General features: G+C 38.3%; 2 protein-coding genes across 4 annotated transcripts in view; one reads left to right on the forward strand and one right to left on the reverse strand.

Annotated features, from left to right (window-relative positions):
• lama1 (laminin, alpha 1) overlaps positions 1 to 4,821 on the forward strand; it is a 33,554-nt gene extending 28,733 nt beyond the window's left edge. Inside the window, exons 52-63 of the mRNA XM_065258937.1 lie at positions 15 to 132; positions 392 to 559; positions 866 to 1,017; positions 1,326 to 1,508; positions 1,743 to 1,926; positions 2,489 to 2,595; positions 2,674 to 2,863; positions 2,954 to 3,106; positions 3,265 to 3,418; positions 3,498 to 3,631; positions 3,710 to 3,926; positions 4,569 to 4,821. Coding sequence (XP_065115009.1) covers positions 15 to 132; positions 392 to 559; positions 866 to 1,017; positions 1,326 to 1,508; positions 1,743 to 1,926; positions 2,489 to 2,595; positions 2,674 to 2,863; positions 2,954 to 3,106; positions 3,265 to 3,418; positions 3,498 to 3,631; positions 3,710 to 3,926; positions 4,569 to 4,723 — 1,915 coding nt within the window. The 3' untranslated portion in view covers positions 4,724 to 4,821. The remainder of the gene's footprint in view (positions 1 to 14; positions 133 to 391; positions 560 to 865; positions 1,018 to 1,325; positions 1,509 to 1,742; positions 1,927 to 2,488; positions 2,596 to 2,673; positions 2,864 to 2,953; positions 3,107 to 3,264; positions 3,419 to 3,497; positions 3,632 to 3,709; positions 3,927 to 4,568) is intronic.
• A 167-nt stretch (positions 4,822 to 4,988) lies between these two features.
• arhgap28 (Rho GTPase activating protein 28) lies at positions 4,989 to 25,265 on the reverse strand. Of its 3 annotated transcripts, none has more exons than XM_065258938.2 (15): positions 25,078 to 25,265; positions 14,609 to 14,775; positions 14,299 to 14,519; positions 11,962 to 12,037; positions 11,700 to 11,866; positions 11,390 to 11,555; positions 11,203 to 11,294; positions 10,488 to 10,565; positions 8,722 to 8,881; positions 8,479 to 8,561; positions 7,657 to 7,854; positions 7,433 to 7,567; positions 7,211 to 7,338; positions 7,066 to 7,130; positions 4,989 to 6,236 (listed from the first exon to the last, which is right to left on the reverse strand). In XM_065258938.2, exons 1-15 carry the CDS (start codon positions 25,158 to 25,160, stop codon positions 6,145 to 6,147), a joined length of 1,911 nt encoding a protein of 636 aa, XP_065115010.1. In that variant the 5' UTR covers positions 25,161 to 25,265; the 3' UTR covers positions 4,989 to 6,144. The 3 variants fall into 3 exon arrangements, with proteins under 3 accessions (XP_065115010.1, XP_065115011.1, XP_065115013.1); XM_065258939.2 differs by lacking the exon at positions 25,078 to 25,265 and adding an exon at positions 22,423 to 22,676; XM_065258941.2 differs by lacking the exon at positions 25,078 to 25,265 and adding an exon at positions 17,220 to 17,346.
• Positions 25,266 to 26,892: the final 1,627 nt, after the last annotated feature.

Raw genomic sequence — 26,892 nt, forward strand, 5'->3', positions numbered from 1 at the left:
AATTATGTCTGCAGGAGAGAGGTGGTGGCACGCTCGTTTGTCGGCTGTATGAAGAATGTCGAAATTGCTCGTACTAATTTTGATCTGCTCAGAGAGTCGTACGGAGGAGTAAAGAAAGGATGTGTGCTAAAGGTAAAAGTCCATCACCTACAGCAGATGGCGCCAGAGACCCTTCATTTATTTATAACTGCTATCAAATACAACACAGAGAGGATTTACCAGAGACTGCAAATACAGAAATTATTCTTATGCTAATTATTTCATATTATAATACAGATATCCATGCAGTTACATTTTAAGTCTTAACTTTATTCTTCAGAAAGCAAAGTGTTGCCAAATACTCCTAAAAGTGTGCTTGACTGTGAAACTCGTATATGTTGATGTGTTTCAGCCCATCCGCAGTCTTTCTGCATTTGGTGATGGTTTTCTGGAGATGCCAGGCATCATCATGGGTTCACATACAGAGATCATGACCACCTTCTCCACTAAACACGACAGTGGGGTCATTCTGGCCGGATTCAGCAGAACCGCAGGACGCTCACGCAGACAAGCACAACAGGTCAGTTCTACATCACACAATCTTATTATTCATATAATGATGTCATGCTATTAATGATGTTATGATGTGATGTTATTGTTGATGCAATGATGTGATGCTATTAATGATGTGATGTTATTGTTCATGTGATGATGTGATGTTATAATCGATGTAATGTTATCATTGTGATATTATTATTGATGTGATGTTATTGTTCATGTTATGATCTAATGCTGTAATCGATGTGATGTTATCATTGTGATATTATTATTGATGTGATGTTATTATTGATGTAATGATGTTTTTTTTTTATTTGTTTCTCATCAGTCTCTCCTGACTGTAACGCTGGTGTCTGGTTGGCTGGAGGTTCGTGTGGGTGTGGCTGAGGGTGGGGCTGTGCACAAGATAGTTGTAAAATCACGGAATGGCTCGTTCAGTGACGGACGGGAGCATTCACTCATACTGCAGAGACATAAACGGTTTGTGACGCATCATCAAATCATATTTATATATTTATTAACAGATGACGTATAGAGCTGGTTTTCCAGACAGAGTTTAGATTAAGCTGGGGCTAGACCTTATATGAAAAACAAACCAAGGCACTCTCTTCAGAAAAGTAAACAGGGCTAGGCATTAGTTATATTGGGACACTGAAGTCGTTTAAACAATTAAAGGTGTGCATCTTGAGACAAAACAATGCAGTGATATATTTTAAGAGCTGTCAGCTGAATTTGTTTTGGGTTATGATGATGTCATTGATCTTTTCCTCTGTATGTTTGTATATCAGGAGCATTACAGTGTTTGTGGATGAGGAGAGTCAGGCCACAGTAAAACTGGGCTCATCTTCAGATAAACCTCTGGCATTGGGACGTCTCTGTATCGCTGGTGTCCCTGTAGGAGAAAGCAGCACAGGACTGAACACAATGACTTCTTTCTACGGCTGTATCAGAAACATAGCAGTGGATGGATTGTGAGTAAAATACACACTCATATACTCACTATCAAATACTTACACAGGAGTAAAATAGTGATACCACGGTACAGCGTTGATGGTATCCTGTGATTATATTGTGATACTTTGATACACACATTCATTTACTGTTATCTCACAGAAACCCTGACGTGTCCATGATAAATGTCTATATATACATATACATTTATGCTTAGTCTAGAAGTACAGTAAGAGATGTGATTGATGTTTCAGACTGCTGGATCTGTCTGCTGCTCTGCGCTATGAGAACGTGGACATGGACAGCTGTTTACTGCAGGAGAGACCCAGACGAGTTCTTTTACCTGATGATGTAGAGACGGATCCGACCCCTGACCCCGCTGTACAACCTCTGACCCCTACACCAGAGCTCATCACCGTCACAGCACACAGCACCAGTGTAAGCCAACAAGACATAAATACACATCTTTATGATGAGTGAGATCCTTAGGGATTATTGTCTCATAAATCTGATCCTATCTGTGAAATCTAAACTAAAGTCTCAGTATCGAGGAGCATCATAGGAGCCTGGCATTTAATGTGATCTTATTCAGTCAATATTAATGATATCAAGTGTTTTTATTATGTAGGGGTGAGCAGGGCACAAACTAATGCAGGGTTAATTGTAACACTACAGGGCCGAGCAATCTGTGCTTTTGGTCTTTTTCTCTTACTGTCAGAAGATCTCCTGTGACGAAGGATGATGGATGGATGAATGTGTGGATATCTATCTATTATAGGCAGATATATAAACAATATTCACCTTTAACCTGAGTGTTTATTTGAAAGCTTAGGTTTCAGTGAAAGCAGATTAATGAGTCAGATTATGTCGGTGATGTCTGTGATTTACACGTATGAACGTGTTGTGTTGCATTCTTCAGACGTCATGTGTCGTCATCTTTCAGTATGATAAGAATGTCATGTGTGTCTCATGTCTTTATTTGGTCATTTCTCTTTCTCAGTGTGTTGCCATGGATGACACCGAGAGTATCCCAGAATCCCATCAGTTTGGACTGTCTCGACACAGTCACGTGATCATGGCCTTTAAGAATAAGACGGTCAGAACGAGGTAAATCTTTAACCCCCATCACCACAACGACAGGAATGAATCGTCTCTGGTATGAATCTAATGAAACGTGTTTGTCAGTTTTACAGTGAAGATGTCGGTGCGCACGTTCTCTCGCAGCGGCGTTCTCTTCTACATGGCCAACGCTAACCAGCAGGATTACGCAGTGCTGCAGGTGCACAACGGCCGTCCGCTGTTCTCCTGTGATTTGGGCAAAGGTCCCGCCAGCGCCACGCTGCCCATCATCATCAGTGACGGCCTCTGGCACACCGTCAGTTCCTTCTGCATTCAAACAAACCTTTATATTAACAGTGATAGAGAAGAGCTGTGTAATCTGATGTGTGTGTTTGTGTTTGTGCAGGTGAAAGCAGAATTCAGTAAGAAATCAGTGATGATCAGCGTGGACGGCTCAGACTCGGATCACAGCCCTACTAAAGGACACACATTAGACGTGGAGGGGAAGTTATATGTCGGAGGACTTCCAGCAACATATACAGCCAAGAGAATCGGAAATGTAATTCAGCTTATTGTGCTTGTTTCATTACTATTCAAAACAACACCAACATACTGGCTTACTTGGAAAGCTGAACAAGGCTTTCTTCACCTTAACAATGGCACACACAAGAAAAAAGCGTCCTCGTTTTACCAGATATTTTGTGTTGTATAATTCAGGTAACACACAGTCTGGCGGGCTGTGTACAGAACGTGATGTTTAACAGCATCCTGATGAACCTCAGCAGTCCGATGTCTTCTTACTCCACGGGTTCCTGCTACAGTAAAGTTCAGGACGGGACGTTCTTCAGCGGGAGAGGACACGCTGCCTTCAGTAAGTGTCTCATTATTAAGCTGTAGATAATAAAAGCATCAGTAATAATAATAATAATAATTGTCCTGTGTTTCTTCAGTAAAGGACGGTTATAACGTTGGCTCAGATGTGACGGTGACTTTAGAGTTTCGCTCTACGGTGTCAGATGGAGTTCTGTTGGGAATCAGCAGCAGTAAAGTGGACGCCATCGGTCTGGAGCTCATCAATGGACAGGTTTGTGCCGTACACCCGTGTTGTGATACTGATAGTGCTGCTGTTGGATTGATATTAATGTTGTTCACGCTCTCACAGGTCGTGTTTAATGTAAATAACGGCGCGGGCCGCATCACGGCTATCAGCAGGTCACGTGGACTGTTGTGTGACGCTCGCTGGCACTCTATAGTGGCCAAAAAACAGAAACACAGTCTGAGTTTGACCGTAGACGGCGTTACCGTGACCACAGAGAATCCGCACTCATCATCTACCTCAGCCGAGACCAAAAACCCAATCTATGTTGGAGGATATCCAGGTACTGTACCTTTAAGACATTTTAGCATAAACACTAGCAAAATGAGTTTTACTTAAAAAAATTTAAATGATGATATGTATAAGATACTGTGATGTGATTGGTTAGAATCAGGTCATTAAAGATGTCAAATAAATTTTTGGTGTCCCCAGAATATGTATGTAAAGTTTTATCTCAAAATACCCCTCAGATAATTTATTATAACATGTTAAAATTGTCAGTGCCGTTTATGGGTGTGTCCTTTAAAATGCAAATGAGCTGATGACATGCAAACACTGATCACCATAATGGTGGTTTGTTAAAATTGAAACTCAATTGTGCTGTCAATTATTTTCTCTCTCTGCACTAAATGGCAGTGCCGTGATTGGATAGTGCAGATAAAGGGGTGGTATTATTATAATAAGATCCCCTTCTGACATCACAAGGGGAGACAAATTTCAATGAGCTATTTTACTTACATGCTTGCCGAGAATGGTTTACCAAAACTAAGTTACTGCGTTGATCTTTTTCACATTTTCTAGGTTGACACAATTATAGCACTTAAACATGGAAAACTTTGTAAGAGGATTAGAGGTGTAATCTAATGAAGTGATGTAGTGAACATGAGAGAGTAAAGGTTTTTGTGTTGTTTTGTGTCAATCGCAGGTGATGTCAAGCAAAACTGTCTGGTGGGACGAAAAGCGTTTCGCGGCTGTATGAGGAATCTGCGTTTGATGAAAGGTCACGTCACAGATGTCCTAGACTTTACTTCAGCCTTCACACACATGCACGTGTTTCCTCACGCCTGTCCTGCTGCGTAAACCACTGACAACCTCACACACACGCACCATATACACATACTGTTAGTCTTTTTGTGTTTAGATTTGATATGTGAATAAAATGATGGTAAAATAAGTTTCTCGTGTTCCTCTGGATGACATTTACGCCTTTTAAGGCAATGTTAACATTCCTTGACTGTCTCACATTCCAAAGTAGAAGATGCTGAGTGATAATGAAACTCGCTCGCTCTCACTTTGACCTGAATGATGTCTTATGTACCAGTGATTTATACTCCTGATGATGATGTCATAGTTTGATCATTTTAATTGCATTAGTGTTTCACAATCATAACCTGTGGCTCAACCAAATATTACAACATTAATGAAGTCAAATGTCGTCATGAAATCTTAAACATCCTGAGCACCAGAGCACTGGTTCATTCTGTCATCTGATGAATCCAGCTGTGGTGCACAGGGTTTGGCCTTCATGTAGTTTTAGTGCGTTTCACTCTTAATATGACGTCCATCTTAAATCTATGAGCAGAAAATGTTAACATCCGGTTAACTGAGCGGTCAGGGTTAAAGCTCAACATCACGGTTACAATTAAAGACCATTACATCTCACACATTCATCATGACATTAAACACAACAAAAACTCTTTTGGCAATATCAAAAACAATGTGACTAAAAAAATAAAAAAATAAAGACATCATAAATAATCCAAATAAAAGTCCATCATCAGAGTGTAAACTTTAGACGTGATGAAGATCCATGATGATGATGATGTGCTATGAAGTTTCAGGTGATGAACGCAGATTTATCTTCTCTTCACTGTGTTCATGATGTTCATCTTTAATGTCAGTGGATTCTTAAAAGCTTCAGATGTGCATAAATGCAGTGAGTATTTAATAATGTTGGCAATAATATTGGCCTGAATTAATGAGAGGTAAAGTGTGGGTGAATCTCATGATAACAATACCTGCATAAAGTAAATCACTGTTTGTGTTTTATTCTCATTAGTGTGAGTATTTAAATACTGCCGATTTGTTTTTTTACATTCTGAGGTTGTTTTGTAAACAGAAGTTTATGGGCTTTCACGCAGGTCTTCATGAGATTCACCCGAAGTTCACATGGCTTCATTAGAAACATGCAGCGTATAGAAACGATACAAAACTGTCATGATGCAGTCAGATAAATTAGTGGTATAAATATGTTTATATACATGCTCTACTGTACAGTATCTGTATGGTATAAAGTGAATCATGCTTTCACACGCTTGAGGTTTCAGTTCACACAGTTTTGACACAAACTCAACGACCAGCATTGATCTGCGCCAGCGTTCGCTTCAGGAAACTATAATACCATTTCATAGAGATCACGTGAGACCTTCAGCAGTTTTTCATCAGCAGATCTCCTCTTCTTCATGAATAACACTCCAGTTCAGAGGTTGTGCTGTGTCATCTCAGGTCTGCCGTGATTTTAAAATCCATTCACAATGAGGGTTAGCGTGGTAAACATCAAGTAAATAAGCTTCTGGATCCAGACATCGTTCTCCTAGAGTAAACAAAAGCATTCATCAGAGTAATGCAGTCATGATTATGAGATGTTTGGGGTGGTGACATTGAATCACATCAGCTCTGGTGTTTGCCGTGAATGTGTTTATCAGCTAGTTTCATTGTTTTGGTCGAATGATTGTGGATTCTGTAACCTCATTCACACAGCATTTGTTTCCAGAAAAGACCCATAAAATTGTCAAAGAGGCTTCTGTGTGAACACAAACACGTCCTGTAAATGTTCTGGGATCGCTCAGCTTCAGTAGTAACATTCACAGAAAGCATTCTGTGTGAACAAGATACAGAAACAAATGATGTAAGGGTTGTGCCATAGTGAGGACGCGCGTGTCATCACAACAAGAAGTTATGGTTCAGCTCTTTGACACAAACGCAGATCAACATTCACGATAAGAAATGTCTGCAAACTGGACTGAAGCTGAGATCAGGGAGCTCGTCACTATCAGAGATCATTCACCAGCATGAAAGAATGATGTGTCACGCGCTCCTTTATTTTATCATCATAAACTAAAATGCGAGTGTGCAGTTTCTGGAGAGAGAAATAATGGATAATATGCAAACTTCAGACGAAAAATGCCTACCAAGTGCAGGACTTTAAATACATCACGTGTCTTTACAGGATCTTTACGGTCTGTGTGTGAATGCACGCACAGATTCTGGAAAATCATTGGCAGTGTGAATCAACCAAAAATCAGACGATTCCCAGACAAATCCCAAAAGTATTTTCGTGTATTTTTTGTACTCTCTGTTTGAAAAGGGCTCGTGTCTTCAGATGAAGTGAAGAAATTCCTACTAGAAACATTTCAACTTACTGATATTTCCTCCGACCTCAAATAGAAACTGCTTCTGTCGTCGACCGGTGCTGCGTGATCCTCGTCTGAAGAGAAGATTCAATCGTGAACACAACACACAAACACATCTGTAAAAACTAATAAATCTCATTGTCCGTTTACTCACGAGTTCTCCACGTCGAACCGTGCCATTATATCTCTCGCCTTCATCTCACCGTTCAGCTGTATCGCCATTGAAACCTTTGCGTGAAGAGGTGCGTGAACTCTGATGACCCCGTCATGAAGATCTGTGACCTGAACAAAAGAAACGGAGATCCATCAGCGTCCAGAGAGATTAAACCTTCACCTTTTCTGGAATTATTATTCACCTACGCATGTCATATCTTACCTCACTTCTGTTTCTGTCCTTCTCTGTGTTCCACCGTCTCAATAATCTACGCTTGGTCTTCTCTGAGGTTGGTGTTTTCTTGCCTGTGGCGGCTTCGTTCATCTTTCTGACATGAGAGATCAGGAAACATGGAACCTGAAGGACATGAAGAACATCTGTAAACACATTTCAGTTCTCCTGTATTAAATAGGACGTCTTGTATTTTGTTTACAGTCTAAACTCACCGTCCACAGCAGATCCTGATGTTGGATGAGCAGTCGTACGAGATGAGCCGAGCCCACGGCGGTCTGCATCTCCTCCTGTTTGGCGTTCTTACCATGAAAGATAATGAGATTTGGTGCTACAATCATAGAAACGTTCCACAGACTCATCCGATTCTTATCTTCATACGCCACAACTTTTCTGAGGAACTCCAGAAGAGCCTGAGAAGAAACAAAGCCCATCATCAAAGGAGAGCCGAGACCTGGTGTTGTGTTACCAGATACCAAACAGGACACAACACGACTTCAAGTTTACATCTGGATGCCCCACACTGAACACATCTAACGTGTCTTAAGGTTTATATGGAGGAAATTTAACAGATTTAACTTTATCATCATGTGTTTATGAATATAAATGAACTGTCAGTTAGGCTTTGGGTCGTTTCACTTCGGCTCACAACAATGCAAGAAAATAAAAGTAAAACTAAATTGACACAACAGACTGATAGGTGTTAAACCCTGAACAACACAAAACTCTCAGATCTTTAATCTCAATCTCATCAGCTGTCTGTCAAACCTGTTCAACAACTTACTTGAGATTATTATATATTCATTTAAACAATACACAGGCACGCACATGCATACATACTCACACGCATACACACAGACACACTTACAGTATCTAATCTCACTAAAGTGCCATCAAGTTATTACTGCTGTGTGTGTAAAATCACAATACACACAAACTCATGAGTGACATATGGTGTGTTATGATAACACAATATGTATGCTTTAATGTAATCTGAATGTGTAAATGTAACACAAACTTTTGTACAGCAAACAGACCTTCAGTGTGTCTCTGTTGGGTTCAGGAAGCAGCATGATGAGGAGATGAAGAGCCTGAAGCTGATGTTTAGGTGATGAGATGTCTGACAGAGAGAGAGAGAGAGAGAGAGCATGATTATGATTTGGGATGTTCTGGTCTTTTTTTAGAAGACCACGTGTCTTGTTTCTTGCTGCGTGATGTCTGATGATGAGCTATAGGTTTATTTTTCACTATATAATAATATTTGGGGGTCAGAGACTCACTTTGAGCAGCAGTGAATGCCGGCAGATGTTGTTGTGTTAGGAGAGGATACGGCAGCTCACGGATGAACATCTTTAATAAACCAGCAGCGTCATTCTGACGAACTTCATCCCAATTAAAACGATCCTCGTAAAACTTTAACTCCAACTCCTGACGTAAGTACTGTTCACATCATAAACACAGCTGTAATAACATTTATTTTACAACAACTTACAACCATTCATTCATTTATTCATGCTTTATATAGAAATACATTAAAGGCACGCCCATTCAAACAGCTCAGGTTTTTTATTTTTTGATAATAAGCTTGCAAGTTGCGACTTAGAAAAAATCAAAGAAGCGTCTATTAATCTATATCTCAGCACAATGTTATCATCGTCAATGTTTTGATTTTATTGCTTCTTCTGCTTCGTTCAAGCGGGAGGCGCTGCTGACGTCACAAGCATCTGTGTACGCCGCGGTCGCGTGCTCGTTTCTGCTGCATTTTGTTATCTGAGGAATTAAAACGCCGTATAAAACGTTTACAACACTTCCGAAAAGCAGTACAGTGATGTTCAGTTAACCCCTGCTGTGTACACAATGTACAGTAAGGTATGAAATCTATTACTCAATGTTTTATTTCTAAATTCATCTTGGTACAACGCCAGAGTTCACCCGCGGGTCACGGAATCAAATATGCTCACAACGTGTCTATAATAATTTTATTTAAATATATATTACAAAATGTTTTAAAATGCATACTTTCAAGTGTAATTAAAATTAATTTAATGAAGAAAATTTACGTAAATGGCAGCATTATTGTTTTTGCAGCGTTGAGCATTACAAAATAAAGGCACGTGACTCTTGTTTTTGACATTTTCATTGTAGTTGACATTTTCTAAAGCAGCTGCTGTGTAAATGCATTAATGGCACAATTGAGCAAATAAAACTCACTTAACGTAAATAACAGTACATTTTTGCTGTAACTTGTGCCAGTGTGTCATTATTCTGATTGGCTATTTGACCTAAAAGTTAGTTTTTACATGAAGGCAGGTGGCACTAAAGAAAAAAAGTGTAAACGCTCTATTATATCACTTTTAATCTCTCTGTCTGTCTGTCTACACAATACTGTGAGCTGTACACACGGTGCCACCATAAAAAAAATGACCCACTGATGATGAGATATACAGTAATCATTTAATAACATGGTATTTATCAAAGTACTACCAGCCACCACATCACTGTACCACCGGTGTCTAAATTCATACATGTGTGTGCGCGCGCGTGTGTGTGTGTGTGTGTGTGTGTGCACGTGCAAACACAACTATTTGAGCCCTAATGGACTTTGGAATGAGAACAGAAACCAAAGTCTGTCCTGCTTATTTCAGTCTTTAGAAGCGTCTTATATGATGGAAAACAAACACAGATTCTCTTCTGTCATGTTTTCAAAAACATTTCTCTTACTATAACTATTTATTTGTTTTATTTGTCAATCCACAGCCAAACATGACATCACATCACAAGCTGTTTTTCCTCACTCATACTGAATAAATAAATGTTGTTGAGCGTCTTAGCTGGAATCATTGGTTAAAATCCAGGCCAAATGTTTAAAGGATCACACGGCACATGTGCTGAGACTGAGTCCGCTCTGACAGCTCAGTGTGTGTTTCACAAACCAAACAAAACCACACACACACACACACACACACACACACACACACAACACTCGATCACATGTGAAGTTCAAGCTGATTGATGAATGTGATGATGATTTTGCGTGAATTATTACCTTGACTCTGGAGGCCGATCCGGGAATCCTCAGAATTCCTTCTGTCTGTAATCCTGTCTGCTCCAGTTTAAACAGCAGCTACAAACACAGACAGACACATCTCATCACATCACAGTAATATGGAGGTGTTTGGACATGTACGTTACTTTAAGATCCATCAGCTGTCTCAGATGTTTGTGGTGTAATGTGATGATGTGGGATATTTTCATAAGCTGTGATGTGCCGGTGTACAGTTACTCAAATCTCATACTGAGCAGATTATTCTCCTTTATAGAAACATTCATTCAAAGCATCTTATTTTAATCATGTGACTCTGCAGGGCATCCGGCTGGATTTGCTTCTCTACACAGTTTCCTCAGTAAATCTCTTAAGCCGTCGGGCGTCTGTAGGGGGTTGGAGTGAAACACCAGACGCCTCCCTCGCTCAACTTAAAAACAGATGAGACTTCAAGGTCAATCGTGTCCTGTTAAACAATCCAGAGCACTTCTGTCACCGCCTTTGTTTTATGGAAAAGAAGAGATCCGAGCGTGACCGTGAGGTCCAGTTAACAACGCTGAACAAACACAGCGGCGCTCGACCCGGAGAAATGCAGAGCGGGAACTTTCCAGCGCTCCAAATCTTGATGTTTTCCACTGTGGAACGATCGAATACGATCTTGTGTTTCTTTGTTTCAAACTCACAGTTACACCCAAACAAGGAAAGATGAGAGACGCACCTTCTTAAAAACAAGAGGGACCCTGGAGCCAGGATATTTCTTTTGGTCGTTCTCCAGCAGCGTATCAAGAGGAACGCCGAATATTCCGCTTTCTGTGGAAACACGACAACAGCATTTACACTCCATGTTAAGTTGAAATGATTTGTGAGGTCCAATATTTTACACACACACACACACACATACACACCTCGTGCTTTACTCCGCCATACACGATTCCTCTTCAGCTCGATGCCCAGGATGTCATAGAAAGTGCTGAGCTCGATCAGAGAGATGTAACCGATCTTCTTGATGTCCTCCGATGACAGATCACTCACTCGGGTTAAACCCTGCCTGGGCTTTATGATCTGAAAAGTCTAAACATCAAACCACAGAAACTCAGATCTTACTATGATGAAGATCACAATTCATTATAAACAAATACCAGGGTAATGCTGTTAACATTTAGGGTAAAACTTTTATCTATTCTGCATTCAGTCAAGGGTTAAAGAGAAACGCACTGGTAAATCATCTTTCCGAAATCTCCTGCAGTCCTGACACTCGCGGCCCTTCCGATGACCTCGAGCCGACTCCGAGTACGGCACATCAAACGATAATGAGATCATCTCTGAAGAAACACTCGAGCTGTGACTTTCAGCTGGAGCAAAGACTGAACACAACTGAGGAGCTGCATCACAAAAACACACACAAACACACACACAAACAGTTATTTTCTATCCACTGACAGTGAGATTTAATCACTCATTGTGTTTGAAGTCGAACCTTTTGGTGGATTCCACAGTGGTAGTTTAGGAGCGATCTGTCCATTTGGAGAAACTGAAGGTGTCAGGTCACCAGACTGCATAATAACACAACAACAACAACATCATCTTTTCTGATACACAACATCAACGTCTCTGGGTTTAGCACTGTGATAGGTTTTTGTGTGCAGTGAAAATATTAAGTTTGTAATAAGTTTAAAATAAATGTGAGTAACATAAGCTGTCTGCAGTTGAACACAGTGATCAAATGACTTCATATCTGTGTACAGCTGAACATTTGTTGAACTATTTCAGTATGAATCTGTCGCTGGTATCCCATCAGAGAATCAAACACTTCAGCTGCTACAGCGACTGAAACCCCAGCAAGAAATAACTGAGACCCAATATACTGGGAGTAACCCACTTCTACCAAACCTGAATTTGCTTACACAGCATTTTTTTTCCAAAATAACAATATTTCATCATGTAAGCAAAGTCAGCAGGTGTTTAAGGTGTTTGCTTGTGTACACGCATCGTCTATTCTTGGGCTATGGTTAGACGTTCATTAAACTGACCGGTCTAATTGTTTGAGCCAAAATTGCTTGCTGGGACATGACACACAAATCTCATTCTCACACCAGACACGAGTCGCAGTCAGTAGGGCAGATATTTTAAGATGAATTCACACGCTGAGCAATCGCTCGCAGCAGCTGCAGAAACAAATGCGTTTCACTTTCTATAATCTGAACGGACCGTCTAATGTAAAGCCTTTTTTCTATTTTAAGTTGATTTCAGACAGACAGACTGCATTATCAGCAGAATATAATAGTTGAAAATAATTAACATCTACTGCGCTTAATATAAAACAAACTAACCATAACTGATTATTATGCAGTATTTACAGTGGCAACCCCTAGGAATGAACTGGTTTGCCATAAAATATGATCTGATTCTCATCTAGGTCACAATAATACAAAAACACAATGTGATAAGCTGACAACACACAAATCATTCTAGAAAACACCCATAAAACATTCACAGTGCTGGAGGAAAATGTAAGTGAACCCATAGACGAATTACTTTAATGAAAGCTTGTTTGTGTCAGAAATAAAATGAATTTAAAGGTGTGGTTTAGTAAAAGACACTCAAACATTTTAAGATTGCTGTCCTTAAGAAGCTTCAGCTGTTATGAAGCATTCCTCTCTAAAGATATCCCATCAAGAGTTATTGCACTACATAAGGCTGAATAGGGATACAAAACAATTTCAAAATGTTTAGACATCCAACAGTCAACAGATTGACTATAAACTGTTTAATACTGTAGCACGAATCTCAATGCAGAAAACTCAATAAAGTCAAGAAGAACCAACAGATATCAGCTAAAGGCTTGAAGACATCATTGGAGTTGACACACATCTCTGTTCATGAGTCTACCATACGCAAGTCTTTGAACAAGCACGCGGTCTATAGCAGAACACCACAGAGGAAGCTGCTGCCCTCCCGAAACGTTGCTTGTGAGCCTGAAGTTGCAAAAAAGCATCTTGGCAAACCCCAGTGCTACTGCAAAAAATATTTGATAGACTGATGAAACAAAAGCACAGCTTACCAACAGTGAAGTATGGTGGAGGGAAAATCATGATTTGGGCACGCTTTGCTGCCTCAGGGCCTGGACCACTTGCCATCATAGAGGGAAAAATTAAAGTTGAACAAAATCTCCTACAGGATCATGTCAGGGTGGCCACCAGTAGAAGTTGGTTGATGCAGCAGGACAATGACCTTAAATTCACCACAGACTGGCTTAAGAAAAACAAAATGCACCATTTGGAGTGGCCGAGTCAAAGTCCAGACCTTAACCTCATAGAGATGACCTCAAGAGAGCGGTTCACACCAGATATCCTACGAATATATCTGAGTTGAAGCGGTTTTGTAAAGAGGAATGGGTAAAAATTCTGAACGATGTGCAGGTCTGATTGAGAACGACTGAAAGTGCTTGCTTGAAATCATTGCTGCTAAAGGAGGTTCAACAAGCTATTCAATCCAAGGCTTCACTTATATTTTCCTCCAGCACTGTGAATGTTTTATGGGTGTTTTCTAGAATTATCTGTGTGTTGTCAGCTTTTACACATTGTGTTTGTCTATTGTTGTGACCCTAGATGAGGATCAGATCACATTTAATGGCAAATCACCATAGAAAACCAGTTTATATCTAGGGTTCACATACTTCTTACTTGTGAAATAGGGCCATAAATAGTTTTAAAAAGTTTAATGTGAGACACACTGTAGCTTTATGATTCATAATAATCTCATTAACATATCACCCTCCTGTTTATTATTGAATGAATTTTTCCTCAGTTCTCACCGATGTATCCGGTGTGGAGAACACATCTCTCACGTGTCTCGTGGGTTGTCTGTTTTTCTTGCGCAGCGTCTGCGTGTAATTATCCAGACGTTTCTTCACCATGTTGGCCTGTGAGTGCGTGAGCGTCGAGAGCAGAGCTTCTGTATGGCCGTCGCTTTGAGTCCCAGACAACAGCGTGGAGAGCCCCGCCTCCTGCAGCCACTCCTCCTCAAGCTCCGCCTCTTAAACATCAAACACAGGTAACGTTCACATTTTAACATTCAATTAGAAACAGGATTTTCAGTGATACAGAAGAAGATTTGTTACGCACCATCCATGTCCATCATCTCCTCGTGAACTCCTGGACCGTCGTCCTCTATGTTCTTCATCTCGCTCCAGTAGTCTTCCATGAGGTCACGGGACACGGGGCGCTCCGGAGATGAGGGGGACGCGCCCCCGGGCAAACTCATGCTGGCTATCCTCGGATATTGTGCTTTCCTGCACAACATTACAGAAAACTCTAATCACAACACCTTTCATAACACACATAACTAGAGATACATCTCTACACAACACAGACGCCATAGTTACTCAATTAACTATAGCAGATAAAACACAAATAAGAAAAAGACCACATTTATGTTTGTTCAATCAGTCAGCAAAGTTCAAGTACAAACATCTGCATGCATTGAAAACAGGACAGCATCCTGCAAATATATATATACAGTAATGTGAAATTACAGAGAGGAAATGATTACATTTATTAATTTTTGGAAGACTTTTATCCGAAGCAACATAAGGAAGAAAGCATTTAACATCTTTTAATGTTTTGTTAAAAGAGCCAGCAAGCATTAAGTGTAGTGAACATGTAGGAGTTGAAATCATTAAGGCGTCAGTGTCTTTGACATGAATGATCCTCAAAGCAGATTAAGACTTTAAAATCAGTAAACAACTAACTAGCAACCATCCAGAACACAACCTGGTCAACATCAGTCAGATCTTTGCTGACCTCGTGATGAAGATAAACTGATCCATCACTAATAATGATACTGGAGTCATGTGATCATTTATACAATGATGAGACAAAAAACACATCTTAGGTGGTGTTTACACATTAAAGCATGTGTGTTTTAAAACCTCATCTATACTGGCATTTCAGAAACGATCTTCATCTTCAGCCATAAACACATGAAACAAGACCATTCACACACACAGGGCTGCGCATACAAGTGTAAAACAACACATTACTCTATGGTGGTGTGCGGTATTGGCAAAAATTCATATCTGAATAAGATTTCACTGGTAATGATAACAGGCGATATATTGAATCCTTCAAAAATGTGTTTGTAAAATTCTTAGATTATTCTATCTAGCTCAACCCTACAACATATTAATATGATCAATAGGTTAATGTTGATGTTATAAATCAAACAGAAAGGTCTTTATGATTTAACACTGAAGCATTCACTACTAAACAATAGTAGTGTACTTGAAGCAAAAATAACATCATAATAAATGTCAGCTAATGCAAACTTTCATCAAACACATCATAAGTAGTAATGCACAGCTTTATGTAATGGTTTATTGCTTTAATGTAGCGAGTTCCTCTTTTGCCACTGTTTATAATACTTCATTGTTCATATTGGTAATCTTATAGTTCATTTGATAATATGACTGTATTTGTCAGAAAGACACCAAATCATTTCTCATAACATTAAGACACAACACTTCATTCAGTCACAAACACTGAATCCTCACATATGAAGCCCATGAATCATTGTTGTGTTGAGATGAATCACATCAGATAGAGATGATGGTAAACTGAAGGCTATTATAGAGATCTTTTCATTTTCAGATTCTGTCCCGACATGAGAACGTTCACATTATAATCTATAAACTACCAGCGTGACAAAATCATCACAGATTTATTTATCACCAACACCACTACAAAGACCACTGAAAGGCCAAAATCTCGAAAACTATTTTAAACATAAATTAGCAATGAAATAACATCAAATTCTGTTTAAAAAAACCTCAGATTCACATGTAGTGCACGTAGAGTAAAAAGCCCATGTGACTCTTTGATTGGCTGTTTAAAGTAAAGGCGGGACATTTATTTCTCTCTGAGTGCTCCTGGTGTCTTATTAAAATATTGATAAGGTGAAAGGATGTGATGATGATGATGATGATGATGATGATGTTCAGAGAGGAAGTGAGGAGCAGATATTGATCTCAGTATGATGGATCTGAATCATGTTACATACACAACTCCACTGCTCTTTATTCAATTTACACACACACACACACTTTAAACCTTCAGTGGAAACACACACACACACACACACAACAAACACACACCATACATCACTGCAGCTCACGCCATACATTCAATCATTCATTCATATATTTATTTGTTTACTTACAATGAAAGTGAAATGCTGAAGAACAGGTTTGTATTGAAGTAACTATATGAAGTGAAATATAATACACTAGTACACAGATTACAGTACCGTGTTATTTCTGTAGTATCCTGTCAATACCGTGGTATACAGAAATAGAAATCAAATCATTCAGTTTTATGATTCATATCAAAGGATTGCAGAATTATAATACCATCACTGCACCGTAGTACAATCACAATTATCATTCAATCATTCTCCAACCATACAGCACATCAGTCCATAAAAACAATGACTCAATACACAAAACACTCTTACACCGTGACACAAATGACAACAAACAGTATGATGAAAACAAGCTCTCTTAATAAACGCTTTAATCTACACACAAGAGAATCAAATCTCATCTAGATGATAACACAACATCACTGAAACAAATCAACACATGCAGCAGCACACACAAAATACAGACATGTTCTCAATCAGGTTCTCTTACTGTAACATTACATCTCAATAAAACTAATACAGACACAATCACAGTACCTCTCAACGGCCCAGCAAACTCCAGAACACACAGACAGACATGAGAGCACTCGCTGGTGGAGAGACGGACAGATCAGATCACACACACGAGAGAGAGAGAGAGAGAGATCAGATCACAGAGAGAGAGAGAGAGAGAGAGATCAGATCACACACAGGAGAGAGAGAGAGAGAGAGAGAGAGAGAGAGAGAGAGAGATCAGATCACAGAGAGAAAGAGAGGATTTCCCTCCAGCTGTGAGATCTCTGTCGTCTCCTCCCACTGAAGAGTTTCTTCAGCCTCCTCATATCATTAAACATCACAGACACTGTAAAACGCTCAAGATTTTGAAAATAATATTCACACGATTTACTTTACACACTGCTGCTCATGAGTGTCAACTTCTTGTGCTGTGAAATCTCTCAACATTATTTACGGTAAATATTTCTTCTCAAAGATAATAAGACTGACAGATTTGTCTTCACTTGTTGTAAAGTTAAATGTAATAAAAACCCTGTTTACTTTCTTTAGAGCATCATTCATTCTGCTGTTAAGGATTCATTGATTCAGAGAATCGTTATAAAGTGAGCCATTTTAAAATCTAATGATTCATGGGACCACCAATCAAATAGAGACCTCGTTTCACCATCCAATCAAATCTCCAGGGATAAAATCAAGTCCCGCCCTACAGTACATTACATTCTCTCTCATTGAATATCCAGTTTAACTCAAATCTGTGTCACATTACTACACGAGCTGTGAATACCAAGAAACCCAGACGAGATTGAGTGGTAAAACAAGTGATCAAAAACTTTCAAGAATGCTTTAAAAAGTAGAAGGTATGAACGTTCCTAACATCTGATTCATCTTCACAAACCTCCTGTGATGAATGAGAGTCATGTGTAGAGGATTAAACCGAAAACATCTGCAAAGATTCAAACTATGAGCTCATCATTCAGAAAACATAAACACATGAAGCACAACTATACAACTATCTGAAGGGTCAGTTTAACATCAAGTCAAACTTTACTATGTTAAAAATAACTTTATTTGTATAGCACCTTTAAAAGTCCTTTAAAAAGAATGGTTTAAAACAATACAAAATTAAGACCCTTTTTTTTTTTGCCATTTTTTCCTGTGTTTTTGAAGCTTTGATTGTGTTTATGGTGTGCAAACGTGTACACGTGTTAACATGTATAGCATGTTCATATTTCGTGTGCAAAAACAGAGTATTTCTCACAAAAATACTTCTCTCTATTCACTTTCTGAAGTCCCTCCTATAGAAATACGCAACGAGTTCTGATTGTGAGCTGGTCTGGTGTGTTGTGATTTGACGACACCAAAAAGATCCCGCTAGATTGAAGAAGCTGTCCTCAGAAAAGGCCAAACAAAGTGGATTTGACTCCAGGATAAAAAGAACAGTGTCTCGGTGATATGGCAACAAAATTACCACTCTACTAACACAACTCTTCTCCGTGTAAGTGCAACAAGTCACACCACTTTTTTTTATAATATTCCTGTGAGCGGAGTTCACGGAGTCAAAAACTCTCATATTGACGGCATATATATATCTGTAGTCCAAACCGGCCATTCTCTGTAGTCCTTAGAAAGTGAATTCTTTCAAAGAAAATATATCGCTTGGCATTGAACTTTAACCTTTATCACTTATGCTCTTACACACTAAAGTTTGAAAAATGGGATCACAAAAAAAATGGCACCTTTAAGATTCTTAAGGTCACTGGATATTTTTAATCAAAATAAAACTTTCTCCATCATTGATCTTGTGCCATCCATTTCATCAACAAAACTTTGCCAAACATCAAACCCTGGCACAACTTCATGAAATATTGGCATGAATGTTTGATTCATGGCCCCATAAACAACATCGGGATCCCATCATGAATGTCAAGTCAAAATATCTTCTGTCCTAAAGTCTAGAGAAAAACATCTGTAGTTTAAATATCCTTTTAGATCTTGATCTAATCCACACCAGATCTGCAAGAGTTCAGATGAAACTCGCGGGAAAAACTCAATGTTTAATGTCTCTAGCTGTCTGCCTGATATTGAAGAAATAAATTGCTAAATGATGTGATGCGATAATGCAGTCATCTCCAGCATGGTGCACACAATTTTAATATTTATGTATTACATTTTCATATAAGCTTGCCTTCTTTAAAGTATGTTCACATTTTAAATAATGATATCAACAAATATAATAAAATTAAAGTAAAACAAAAAAGTAGCCCTCCAGTCCAGATTCTTTTATCCATTGTGGTAGCCCTTGCTCACAAAAAGGTTAGAGACCTCTGTGATAATGTGATACAGTAGTGCATTACATTTGTAAAATCAATTTGAATAATAATAAAATAAGTTTAAAACCAGAAAATTATATAACAACATAAATGTTTCACATTATTACAGGGAAAAGAAAGCATCAGTCTCTTGATGTTAAATCTCTCTCTGCCATCTGCATTAACCTACCTAACTGTGAGTAAACAGAACTTTTTAAAGTATTCAAATCATTCGGTTCTTCCAAACTATTGCTCTATTTTCCTGTAAGTTGGGTTTACCTTGAAGCCCTAACACAGCCTGAACCCTGAATCCACATCACGAATCTCAAACCCTAAACATTATAAACTAAAGCTCCCCAGCACCCCGCAGCAGACGGGTCAGTTCACCAGGGTTAGATTTAATCAACAGGTTCAGTTTTACCCCGAGACGCCCGTGGGCATTAAAACTCCAGCACAAAGCCGCTGTCAGCAAATTGCAGCACTCCTGCTGGTTAAAAGCAGGCGCATTAGCAACAGGACACGCTTGAAAACAGATCAATAGATGGTCTCTGGACTTTAAAGATTCATATCAGTGTTTGAGAGGTTTGCATCTGTGAGTTATGGAGCGATTCATGAGCTAATGGAACAATAATGACTAATAGTGTCAGAAAAAGACACTTTCTGGACGAGGTCACGTGATGCGTTTCTTACCGAGCAGAAACCACAACACATCAACTCTTTCATCAACATCGTGACATTTTCAAGTGCTACATAGTACAGAAATATAGTATTACCATGGTATGTGTCTGAAGAATGTGGTAAACATGGTGTTTAAAACTGCGTTCATTGAAAACACAACCAGTTTACAGTATGAATGAATGTTTTACAGTAATAAGATTACAGCGAGACATGACGACGTCCACTTAAACTTTCAGCTTTGGTTAAAGTGATTTAAGAAGTTTCTTCTTCAATGTCAAATATAAATGTTCTCTTTTAGCCACAACAAAAATCAATACGTATACAACATTAACTTGCATTTAGTCTCAATGAGAAGATGCTCTCAGAGAAACAGACATGGATGCCCTCATCCACAAATATTCACCTGATTCAATGAGGAAATCTCTCTCAATTTATCAGAAACCAGCATTTATTCATCTTAGTTTGTTAGCATTTACTAATACATTTATAAAATCAAGTCTGGTAATGGTTAACATTAGCTAATAATGCACAATGAACTAACACAAGTAACTTTATTGACATTAACTAACATTAAGAAGAATGATTACACGGATCTCTAAAATGCTTGATTCTGATTGGCCCGTCACAACATTCCAAGGTTGGTTCTTTTCAGATAACTAGCGCTTAAAACTAATAACACACAGTAACCCAGATGTAAATTAAGTATGAATATGTCTTTAATAACATATAAGACCAACATGATCACACAAAGTTCCGTGGGATAGTCACGGATCTCCGTATTTTTCCATGGCCCTGCCACGGACTTTCTATTCAGTGGCATTCTGAAAAGCAACTGCTTTTACCTATTTTCAAACCATTGTCGCTTCGGTTTAGGGTTAGATTTGGTGTTTGCGTTAGGATGTCACTTTAAGTATTGGTTTATACTATTTTTTCTAAATAGTATAAACCATTGTCGCCTGGCGTTGGGGTTAGTGTTGGGTTTGAGTAAGGATGTCATTTTATGTAAATCTAACCCTAAACCGTAGCCACAATGGTAAGAAAATAGGACAAAACAGTTGAGTAACCAATCCATGAGAATGCCATGGAAAAAATGAGCAAAAAATTCAGTGACTATGTGAGATCAGGTTGTATAAGACATTATATTTACAAATGATTAAACCACATAGTGTGTTCATGACATCTTAACCTCTTAAAACCAAAAAGTAAACGGGTTTTCCTCGCTGAAGGTCTGTATTCGTTAAAAATTAGCAAATAAAATATTTCAAATCAATATTTAATTATTCCTTACCTTACTCATGAGGTAAATAGCTGTGTAATAAGTGAGATAATGTAAAGTCAGCAGGTTGTTATTGTGAAATAAACCCCTGCAGTGAGATACAAGACTTTTTCTGTGATGACAACCTGCTGCCTGTACATTATTATCCCTTACGTAATACTGAAAACTATACTGCACATTGTTTGTTCATGTTAGTTAATGCATTTACCAATGTTTACTAATACAACCTTATTGTTAAGTTTTTCCCATAATAACTGAAGCTCATTTCAGCTGCTTCACTAAACACATCTGTTAAAAATCATTTAGACGAGAAGAAATCCTGGCCAAATGCTTGTCTATTCAAACTAGAAAAACTTCCTTTCTGTCACTGAACTTCCTCACGCTGATAACAACGGTTCAAATTTACCATTCAAATAGTGACAGCCTACACGCATGCAAAACGACTTGTGCTTGCGGCAAAGTCACAGAAATATCAAGTGTGCGTGAGTAACAAACCCACAGCAGTGAATCATTTATCATCATCTCCATACATCCATATATGACAAAAACACACGCACACTCCTCTGTACAATATCTGTATTGTGTAAAGAGATGATACAAACAGACACAAGTTGATGTTGTGTAAATGAAAAAGACTCATAGACACACATCAAACACTTTCAGATGAGATTTAAAGATGAATGTCAAGGTTTCACTTTTGGTATTACTCTTAAAATACGTTATTATAATGATCCTGTACAATAAACTTTACTTTGAGTTCTATAATATGTATATTGTTAATGTATAAATGTTTAAAAGAAGATCGGCCCACAAAAAACCTGTAAACTAGTTCACAGACCGAAATTTAATCAAAAAACACAAATCAGACTGTATGATAACAACACATCATCTGCTTCAGAAGCACAACCACAAACAATCCACTGCATTATTATCTCTAGAAGTATTAAAAAACTCTTGATATGAAACTTCAGTAGTGCATTACCTGTGCATGATGGCATCTGTCTGACGGTGCGAGCAGTCGCTCTCATGCCGTCCGGATGTTTCTGATGGGAATTCTGCCGTGTGTTCCTCTCTCTGTTCTGCTCAGGTGGAATGCAGTTCTGCCGGATTAATGGCATTCCTACAGGTCACCTGAGAGTCCTTTCATTTCTCCTATCATACTGCCTAACCCAAAACTACACTGCATCTGACAAACATTGATGCTACAAATGTGTTTTTGGTGAAGGGAATGAGACTTTTGCACACTACTACATTTATGCATTTAGCAGACGCTTTTGTCCACTACTGTACATAAGAAACATATTAGAAAGTTTAGGTGTTTGATGGCACTTCTTATTAACACAATTTGAGTTCTCCAAAATCTCACAACCAATGACCTCACAACATTTTGGGGTTTGAGGTGAACAATGAAAAAATTAACATATAATTCTGCATTACACTCCATGAAAGATCAAAGCTACTGTACTTCCTCAGATACTCAATTTTATCGAGTTTTTATCATCAGTATAAGGAAGACGTGACTGACACACAAAACTCATTCACATGAAAGGATCTGTGTTTCACAGCACAAAGAGCACACGAACATCAGAACTACACAAAACACACACAGACACACAAGTCCATCTGTCACTAAAACACAACAGCCACTTTCAGTTTGTGAGAACTGTGTCACTGAGAAGATACAACAGCTGTGTGTGTGTGTGTGTGTGTGTGTGTGTGTGTGTGTGTGTGTGTGTGTGTGTGTGTGTGTGTGTGTGTGTGTGTGTGTGTGTGTGTGTGTGTGTGTGTGTAACTGAAACATTCAATGGGTCTCTGAATGAGACGCTCCATAAATAACAAATCTCCTTATAAAAAACTGCATCATTTTACTTGGAGGAAAATATATGCATGGCAACTTGTGCAAACATTTGGTTTCTTTTACTACTTGTATTTATTTATTTATTTATATCTTACACCTGAAAAAATGAAACAGAAAACCACTAAAACATCAAAGGTTAATCTGTGACCCCTTCAGAAAACATGTGCTGAAAATACCTCAGATATGGAGTATATCAGATGTAAATATTTTAGGACAAAAGAAAGAGAGAGAGAGACAGGCAGAGAGACAAGGAGAGAGAGAGAGAAAGAAGCATGTGCTGTCACTGCCTGACTCTGACATCATCATCATCTAATGTAACACACACACACACACACACACACACACACACACACACACACTGAACGGGCCGCTGCTTTTGCAGTGATGCATGCTGGGAGCAGAAACACAACTGACTGACTGAAAAATCAGAGAAATAATCATGCAAATGTCTAAATAATGTACGTTTACATGATCAAAGGACAGAGTTTACCAGAGATTCTTCACAAGTGTTTGTACTTTCTAGGGCTGCAATTAATCACAACTAATTGTTTGCAGAATAAAAGTTTTTTGTTCATACATGCATGTCATGTTTATAATAATTATGTAAATATAAATACACACATGCATGTATATAGTTAAGAAATATTTACATGTGTATATACATTTTTATATTTATATATAATTTATATTATATATAAATATGAATATTTATAAAAAAATATTTATTAAATTTATATATTTATCTATTTTTTTTCTTAAAATTAAACATGCATTATACATACATACATATTATATACAGTACACACACGTAAACAAAAACTTTTCTTCCGCAAAAGATTAATCGTTATGCAGCCGAAGTAATTTCACATCTATAGTAAAATCTAAACAGTTATAAACACTTAAAAACCCTGAACATAAATAATCCATATATATTCAAAACTGTCCTGTCAAAAATGAACAAACAGTTAAATGAGCGATGACTGCACTGCATTTCACACAAACAAATAAAGCGCTTACACATTTATTCATTTACAAAGCAGAGACTTCTAGGGAACAGTGTGGAAAAGGTCACGTTCAACGTGTTTGTTCAGCAAATATTAAACAAACATCACTAACACACAAACACATTCAACTGCACGAGTGTTTTATCTGCTATAGTTCAGCTTTATAAAATAACACACATAAAGACCTCGGATAGCATTATTAAACACAAACTCAGATCATCACAAACCTCACGCCGACTGTGTTTCTAAAGATTATCAGACAGACAAGACAAGACAAGACAAGACAGGTGTACTGTATACTTAAAGGGATACTTCACCCAGAAATGATAATTCTGTCATCATTTACTCACTATCTAGTTGTTATAAACCTGAATAAATGGAGGATATTTGTAATCGAGCAAGAAACAGGAGCACCATTGACTTCCACAGAAGGAAAAAAAAATACAATGGAAGTCAATGGTACACAAAAATGGTTTGGTTATAAACATTACTCAAAACATCTTCCTTGGTGTTCAACAGAAAAAATACACTTCTAGAGCTCTGTAACAACAAGAGGGTAAGTGAGGACAGAATTTTCATTTTTAGGTGAACTATCCCTTTAAGAGAATTAGGTTTGTCACAAAGACACTTGATTGTAATAACTGATGGACACACTGTGTAAATATAACGCACAACACCTTTACACACAACAGTACTGCAGGAGAATATTCATGAAATATCCCCACACACGTGAATGAGTATTGCGCGTGCGTGCGTGCGTGCGCGTGCATCTGACCTGTTGTCCGGTGTGTCCGCGTGAATCCTGAAAGAATGAAACGCTGTTAAAATCACACCGCCACGATCCGTGTCGTCCATCATATAAACACAGAGGTGGAGATCTCAGATCTGATCCCACGAGTGAGTCCGGCTGTATGTCTGTGTGCGCGCGTGCGCGTGCGTGTGTGTGTGTATCAGCTATAATTACAGCGCGCTCGTGTGTGTAATTTAACTAGTGATACACGGAGGCCGGAACTTAAACTCTCCTCCAATCAGATCGCAGGGTTCCTGCATACATTATCCAACAAAACAGTTCTAGAGGTGTACAGAAATATTCAAGGGATTTTCCATTATAATAGAAAAGCAATAATTGTGCAGATGTGTGTACTGATTCTTATTTATAATACATGCCCTACTGAAAAATACAGCTAAAACCATGCAGCATAAGCTAGCTGGTTTAAGGTGGCAGTAGCTAGACCAGTTTGCTACACCAGCAAAACCAGCTCACCAGCTTATGCTGGTCTTAGCTGGATTTTTTCAGTAGAGTTTTCATTAATTTTAAACAGTTTACTCAAAATCAACTAATTATTTTCTGAAGTGTGAACAATGCTGTCTGTAAAGATGTGAAGATAACATAAGATCTCTCTTCTGAACATAAAATAGGATTTTTAATAATGTAACTCCATTTTTAATAGTTATAAATATTCATCATCCAAGTTTGATGATTAATATTCATGATGCACAAACATTTCCATCAAATGAGACCAAGTGTTCAAACTAAGATAAAACTAATTAATACATTAGTGGTTAAACTACTAGGGCTTGTAATGGTTTATGGCTTGAGTCTGGTAAGCAGCAGGCCATTAGCTTACGTCACTGATCAAGACTGCAGTATGTTATCTTGGTAAAATATGTACTAGAGTAAATGTGGGTAAATGAATAACAGTAAGAATCTGATTCTAGATCAGTGCTGAGTGGTGAAGACACACACACACACACACACACACACACACACACACACACACACAACTCGAGACGTTTCACTGAATGCTTGTTAAATCTGTTTACATTAAACTACAATAAAAACTAAACAAGTAAAGTTTGTAAAGTGTCCCAGGAACATGAAATAATAGACAGAGAGAGAGAGAAGATTATTAGTTTGATCTAACCAAACAAATCTGATTATGTAACCTGTCCAAACATCAGACTCTTCCTCTTCACTTCAGGATTTATGTTAACATCATTTCACCACACAACTATCAGGATTGATTTTTCTCTGTGGTGTTCCTCATTGATCTTCTTCTGTTGATTCAATGCTGTCAGATGTTATTGATAGATCATATATTGCTACAGTATATGCTTTTATAAGCACCGTATATTTATTGTCAACAAGGTTGTAAAAAAATAAGAAAGATGTCAGACTGAGACACATAAACACAACTTTGATTTCAACACTGAAAGAGGTTCATATCTGACTATTCATTTTCACACATTTTTCTCTACGTACAAACAACTTCATGTATTTTATTTCCATCAATCTCTTGTAATGTAAATCTATCAGCTGTTGAAAACAGAAGTCTGATTATTGTTTTTATTATCATTCATGTCACTAGAAGAAGTTACTTTATCTGAGCATTGATTCAGAGATGTGCCGGTTAAACTCTGACTCTTTTATCCGGGTTGATGATTTCTATCAGTCGTCTGACGTGGGTCACTATCTGTGTCTGAGGAGACGAGGATCAGATTCCATCGTACTGTATGCCAGCACATCCTAACACACAAATACTGCTCATACAAACATACAGGAACACAACATTCATAACCCAATGCAATT

Source organism: Paramisgurnus dabryanus, chromosome 22 (genome assembly GCF_030506205.2).
Source record: "Paramisgurnus dabryanus chromosome 22, PD_genome_1.1, whole genome shotgun sequence".
Classification (NCBI taxonomy): domain Eukaryota; kingdom Metazoa; phylum Chordata; class Actinopteri; order Cypriniformes; family Cobitidae; genus Paramisgurnus; species Paramisgurnus dabryanus.

Coding starts and splice junctions, on each gene's coding strand:
- arhgap28 (XM_065258938.2), bottom strand. CDS start 25,160: ATGATGGACGACACGGATCGTGGCGGTGTGATTTTAACAGCGTTTCAT. Junction 10,566..11,202: donor TCCCTCTTGTTTTTAAGAAG/GTGCGTCTCTCA, acceptor CTGTGTTTGTAG/CTGCTGTTTAAACTGGAGCA. Junction 6,237..7,065: donor TGAGGTCGGAGGAAATATCA/GTAAGTTGAAAT, acceptor TGTTTACTCTAG/GAGAACGATGTCTGGATCCA.